This window comes from Vigna unguiculata, chromosome 2, assembly GCF_004118075.2.
Source record: "Vigna unguiculata cultivar IT97K-499-35 chromosome 2, ASM411807v1, whole genome shotgun sequence".
NCBI lineage: Eukaryota > Viridiplantae > Streptophyta > Magnoliopsida > Fabales > Fabaceae > Vigna > Vigna unguiculata.
The window spans coordinates 24,926,104-24,932,342 of record NC_040280.1 but is presented as its reverse complement, the minus strand read 5'-3'; the positions used below and the strand labels follow the sequence as shown (position 1 = coordinate 24,932,342).

At 31.5% G+C, this 6,239-nt stretch overlaps 1 protein-coding gene across 2 annotated transcripts; it reads left to right on the top strand.

The window, feature by feature from the left end:
- The first annotated feature begins 1,403 nt into the window (after positions 1–1,403).
- LOC114170129 (probable inactive shikimate kinase like 2, chloroplastic) lies at positions 1,404–5,348 on the top strand. Of its 2 annotated transcripts, none has more exons than XM_028055614.1 (8): positions 1,404–1,685; positions 2,451–2,641; positions 2,717–2,911; positions 3,165–3,226; positions 3,639–3,705; positions 3,793–3,911; positions 4,267–4,443; positions 5,011–5,348. In XM_028055614.1, exons 1-8 carry the CDS (start codon positions 1,482–1,484, stop codon positions 5,118–5,120), a joined length of 1,125 nt encoding a protein of 374 aa, XP_027911415.1. In that variant the 5' UTR covers positions 1,404–1,481; the 3' UTR covers positions 5,121–5,348. The 2 variants fall into 2 exon arrangements, with proteins under 2 accessions (XP_027911415.1, XP_027911419.1); XM_028055618.1 differs by having other exon boundaries at positions 4,267–4,446; positions 5,013–5,302.
- The last annotated feature ends 891 nt before the right edge of the window (positions 5,349–6,239 follow it).

Below are 6,239 nucleotides of genomic sequence, written 5' to 3'. Positions count from 1 at the left end.
TTTATTGGACCACTCTTTTTCCCATATAATAATATCATTCTTCTTAAGTAACACACTCACTCAAGAGAAGAGAACCCTAAGCATTTCAGACATGCATGTCAGACCCTGGATCGTTCAAAATTCAAACATAAAAAAAAAAAAACATGCATTAGCATTTCCTACGTTGGTTTTGGTTTATTCTTTTTCACATATTAACACTTCTTTTGGATCCATCAATTTTGTTTGCAGTCTGCACTCTGTTGTCTGTTATGCGTGTGACTAATATAACTCACCATGGTTGACTCCCACGCCAAAATTTATTAAATTTGGTCAGCATTGCAGTGACATAGTGTGGACTTAGAAATGGGTCCATTTTATGTCAATAATGTAATGACCCATTCATTCATAAATATATATATATATATATATATATATATATATATATATATATATATATGTGTGTGTGTACGTCACATCCATTTATTTTAAACTCTAAGTACAATATTATAATTCACCTTCCACTACCTGGCTACATGAATAATATTTTCGGCAAAATCTCCACGGAAGATATTGTTGCTATGCAAACATATATACCCTATATATTATTTTTGTTGCCTTAGGGTTTTTCAGATTCCAATTTTCCTGCTTTCCTTTTGGAATGTGATATCTTCTAGAGGGGGGGAAATATTGGAGTGATGTAAAAAGCATGGAGTGAATAATTTAAAGGCTGAATATTATTCAAACACTCAAATTGAAGTGGGTGACAAAGAGTATCAACCAAAAAAATAAAAGGGGGGAGATTAAGGACAAAAATATTAAAAATACCTTTGATTTTTTCAAATTATAGATTCCTATTTTTTTTTATATATATAACAGATCATCTTTGTATTTATGCTATTATTAATAAAGTTTTCTTATAGAGTGAGGTTCCTTTCATGAAGTAGAATCTCAGCCACCGACACACACAATTGTGGAACAGACAGATAGACCCTGCGAGCCCAACAATCCTGGCCCAAAGTTGCGTCAGGATTTATATAGGGCCGTGTAACTGAGCATAAAGGATTTCTTTGGGCCCAAATTTAGGAATAAAATAAAGACGTGTATGTTTTGGGGAGGAAACAAAGTGCAGGAGGAATCTTATGATTAAGACAAAAGCAAAGATATCATGATTCAAATGACATGGTTACATTAGTAAATCTAAACAAATTTATCCATAAGCTCATTTTAAGAGAAAGAAAATAAAATAAAAATTATTTTTTTCCAAAAATTAATTTTAACTTGAAGATAAGTATTTTTTTTATTTCTTAAAAATATTAATTGGACCAAACATATCCCGACATGTATTTGAAGAAACATATGGGAGAGAAAAATAAAAAATAATTTTTCCCTCTTTTATCTTAAAAATTCTCACATAAAGTAATTATGGGGTTACTGGGAGCAGCCCAGGTCCAATTCCAAGACAAACAAAGGGGGAACCAAGCATCCTAGTATTGTTATCTGCAATGGCAGTTGCTCCTCTTCGTCTCTGCTATCTCTTCCCAAACCACACAAACCTCAACTTCTCTGTTTTCAAACCCAATGTGTTGTCACTCACATCATTTTCCCCTTCTCCTTCTTCTTCCTCTTCTCTTTCTCAAAAACAATATCTTCCTCTCCATTCATGCAGGTGCTCCTCCATCGCCCCCGTCTCCACCACCACCTACGAGGTAACATCGATGCCCTCCTTCTCTTTTCTCCATCACAAGCAGAACAAAAACATCAAAATAGTTAAATTCGTTTTCTTTTCGAAAAAGAAAAAAAGGGTAGTTGATTATGATGTCACTTGTCCGTTAATTTAGTATATTTAGTTATTAGTTCATCACAAAGGTAAAGTTAGTTATATTTGCTTTACAAGTGATTAAGAGTAAATGAATGTGATTGTCTATCTGTACTTGTACTAATTATGGTTATATATGCCTTACAAGGGTTAATTCTGTCATGGTAGGAGGTTACTGACATGTAATGGCGGTTAATTTTGCATAGCAAGTTGTTAAGGGTAAATGAATGTGTACACATAATTACCAATTTATACTCGTATACATATGTTTCGCGAATACATGTAGTTAAGAGTAAACAAGTGTGATCGTATACAATTCTCTACTACATGTGATGTTAATGGTTAAATACACTTCAGAGATATTAGTGCTTGTTGGAAATACTATGTTGACTAGAAATAACTTAATTTCATAATATATAAGTGGATGCAAAACTCACTTTACAAGCTGGTTTTGTAAGGTTGAGTTAGACTTAAAGTCCACTCCTTAATATGTTATCAAAGAATCCTGTTTTGTGGAATTGACTTAGGTCTAAAGTCCACTTAGTAACAGTGTTTAACTTTATTGATATGCTTTATTTATGTATTAAAAGTTCTCTTTTTATCATTTGAGTTTGATTATATTTGATGCTAGCCAGTTACCGAATTCAAAATGCAGTTTTCCGATGGTTCTGCAGAGGTGGAGTTAAGATTAAAGCTAGAAGGTTTGGATATTCGAAGCTCCAGAGACATATCAGTTGATGCAAACGATACCTCTTTAGCTATCAGAGTGTTGCGGCCAGGAGCTCCCATCACACTTATAGAAACTAATCCTCTTTTTGATAGGATTAAATCCTCTGAAACAATATGGTTGGTTTGTGAATTTGGAAGTACTAAAAAGATGTTTCTAGTTTTTGTCTTACTTGATTTGTCTGATTTGGACAGGTATATAGATGATGATGAACTTGTCGTGAACTGCAAGAAACAGGATCCAGATTTGAAATGGCCTGACATCATGGAATCGTGGGAATCACTTGCTGCAGGATCTTCACAACTCTTGCAAGGAACATCAATATATCTTGTTGGTGATTCAACTGAAATCAACCAAAAAGTGGCTCAAGAGCTGGCAACTGGTCTAGGGTACCATTACCATGAGTCAATCTGTGATTTCAATTATCAATATGAATCTTGTTTCCAGTTTTACATAAATCAGTTATCACTTCTGGTAAATATGTTTTCCAGCTGTGGATATAATAAAAATGCTAACAGCTTATGTCAGCTTTAATGGATACAAAACTATATATCAAAGGATACACTTCAATGTTTGATGCTGTGATTTGTGTGCAACTTTCATCAATGGGGTATAAATTTTAGTGTTTGGTGTTCTTCTCAGGTACACACCACTTAGCACAAAAGAGTTACTGGAAACATATACCAAGCAGACCGTGGATTCATGTGAGCGCATTTCTATTTTTTCTCTCATGCTGCAGATTTCTGGAAAACATAGGAACTTAAATTTTCTCACTACTAATAGTTTGATACTACTAAAAGGCGATCTGGGATCAATCTTAGGAGTGCCTTCAATGGTGTCTTACAAAATAGGATTACGTTAATTTTAGGTACACCTCACTCTAGTTGTTGAAATTAAAGGGCTGATAGTCAATGGCTTCAATCAGCTTCTTATGGAAACTTCTGATACCTGATAGTGCCAGTTTTTGTAGCTTTTTGGTCGTTACTTTCGTTGACAGAAGATGTGTTACAAAAGGAAAATGCAAAATCTGTTTTTCCTATAATCTTGTGATTGAAAAATCTGTATCGACTTAAAGCTTTGTCCTTTGACACATTTGTATAAATCATTATATTCCAGGGCTGCTTGCTGAAGGCTCTGACTCAGTAGCAGAAGCAGAAAGTGCTGTACTAGAAAGCATAAGTAGGTACGTCAATGGCTTCATTTCATTTGCTGGATCATTTAGTTATAGGGACCTAACAGATTTATTTGCTGCATGAGTGGTTTTCTCCAGTCATGCTAGGGCAGTGATTGCAACATTAGGAGGGCAACATGGTGCTTCTGGAAGATCTAATAAATGGCAACATCTTTATGCTGGATTTACTGTCTGGTTGTCACAAACTGAAGCACTAGGTGATTGTTGATCGATCTGAGTTTTGTTTTATACATGTTATATGTCTTCGGTGCAACCTTGTTTTGAAACTTCAAATTTATTCACAACTAAAAAGTCATGAAGAAACTTTTACTACTACTGAGGTTGTGGATTTAAGGAGGGGAAGGCATGAGTTTCAAAATGTCCCTCTTATCTGGGAAGTTTTATTACAAATGAAGTGTGAGATTACAATGTGTAACTCCCTATAGCGTTCCCTTAATTTTTCTGAACATCTTATTTCACCAACTTGGAGTTCTTCGGAGGATTTCTTTTGATTCCTTGGTTGCTTCAGCATGCTGTTTTGAATGAAAATGATTTGGAAAACTTAAAATGCAGATGAGGATTCTGCAAGGGAGGAGACCCATAAAAGTCTGAAAGATGGCACAATTTCATACACAAATGCAGATGTAGTTGTTAAGCTACAAGGCTGGGATCCTGCTTATGCCAAAAGTGTAGCACAAGCATGTTTAAGTGCCCTTAAACAGTTAATCCTGTCAGACAAGAAACTTCCAGGTACTTCTAGAAGATTTGTTATTTCATGGGGTGAAATGAAAATACTGAAAATATAGTTTAACAGTAGCCAGATGAGAAGATAAAGAATAAAAGTAGAAATGAAAATGACTGAGGGCATTCTACAAGTGAAAAGAGGAGATTTTCGATATGAAATAAAGGTTAAATATATTTTAAGTACTAAACTTTAACATAAAATTAGAATTTGTCTTTATTTAAAATTTTGATACAATTTGATCCTCAAACTTTGAAAATGAATTAATACAGTCCTTCTAACTCAATTATATTAAATTATTTTTATATGTCAAGTGACGCAATGGATTGACATCTGAGTTTTTTATATCATTTGGCACGTTCTACCTCAAATGTCTATTTTGAAGGTTGTTTAATAAGTAAAAACAAAAGTTGAAAAAAACTATATCTATTATTTTTAAAGTTGAGAGATCAGAATGTATTAAAGTTTTGAACAGTGACAAATCTAATTTCGTATTTATAGACTAAAAATATATTTAACAACAAAGTAGACAAATTTTTGTTTGCCTTAAATTCTTTGACACTGTCATCATGCAGGTAAAAAAAGCCTCTACGTAAGATTGGGATGTCGTGGTGATTGGCCAAACGTCAAACCCCCTGGTTGGGATCCATCAAGTGAAGGTAACACAACTCTTGGCACTCATTGATGATGCTTGAAATTGGTGAGTAGCATGTAATTTGTTCATACAAGTTTATCTACCACAAAGGTAATTCATGTGATAGGTTCTGTTGTTCATGCTGTTATTTTAGTCAGAAAAACCAATGCACTTCAGTTTTATAACTATGTGATGGATGGTGTAACATAATTAAGGGCTTGTTGGTTGCAAAATTGGTGATACAGCTTTTGAATGGACAACACAAGAATTGGAAACTGATATAAAATGCAATTCTGGGCTTGTATAAAATTAAATATATTATTAATAAATAATTTATAATGAATTATATAAATTACTTTGTTATGAAAGTATTTAATGTCTAAAAGAGCAAATTATTAATTTAAACATAACCATTTGATATAGTCTTAATTCTTATCCAATTAGATAATTAATAATTTAATATGTAAAAGTAATAATTTGCTCAATTTATTTAGTTAGAGATATTAATTAATCAGTTGAAGTATAAAAAATTATTCACCTTGTTAAGTGTATTTTTAGAATGTTATATATATATATATATATATATATATATATATATATATATATATATATATATATATTTTATAAAAAAAAGAAAAAGAAAGAACTAATGAATTGATCATAACTCTTACTCTTGCTTATGGCAGAACAACTCCAAGCTGATTTTGACGGTTCAAGAGTTGGATGCCTATTTTACCAGTCCTATTAGTATATCAGGAAAATAATTTTTTGAATATTAAATTTTGATAACTTTATCTTGAAATTTTAAATATCACTTTTTAAGTGATATTTTAAGTAATTTTTTATTTTTATGTTTTTAATATTTTAAAATCATTTAAAAGATATCATCTCTTATTTAAAAAAATATTATTAAAATTTAGTAATAAAATATTATTGTCCATTTAAAAAAAATATTTTTTTAACAATTTTATTTTGACAATTTTATTTTACAACATAAAGTGTCATTTTTAAGTGATTCTTTATTTTTATTTTTTTATTTTCTTATATTCTTAAATTACTTAAAAACGTAAGAAAAAATTATCAAAATTTAATTTTTAAGATATCATTATCCATTATTTAAATATCAACTTTTTTGTTAACAGCTATAAACATCCACAGTCTTGTGTCATT

Bases quoted from the DNA above. Each gene is read 5' to 3' on its own strand.
- LOC114170129 (XM_028055614.1), top strand. From the start codon at position 1,482: ATGGCAGTTGCTCCTCTTCGTCTCTGCTATCTCTTCCCAAACCACACA. The intron at 1,686-2,450 runs GTAACATCGATG...TTCAAAATGCAG, and splicing joins TCTCCACCACCACCTACGAG to TTTTCCGATGGTTCTGCAGA. The intron at 3,227-3,638 runs GTGAGCGCATTT...ATTATATTCCAG, and splicing joins CAAGCAGACCGTGGATTCAT to GGCTGCTTGCTGAAGGCTCT.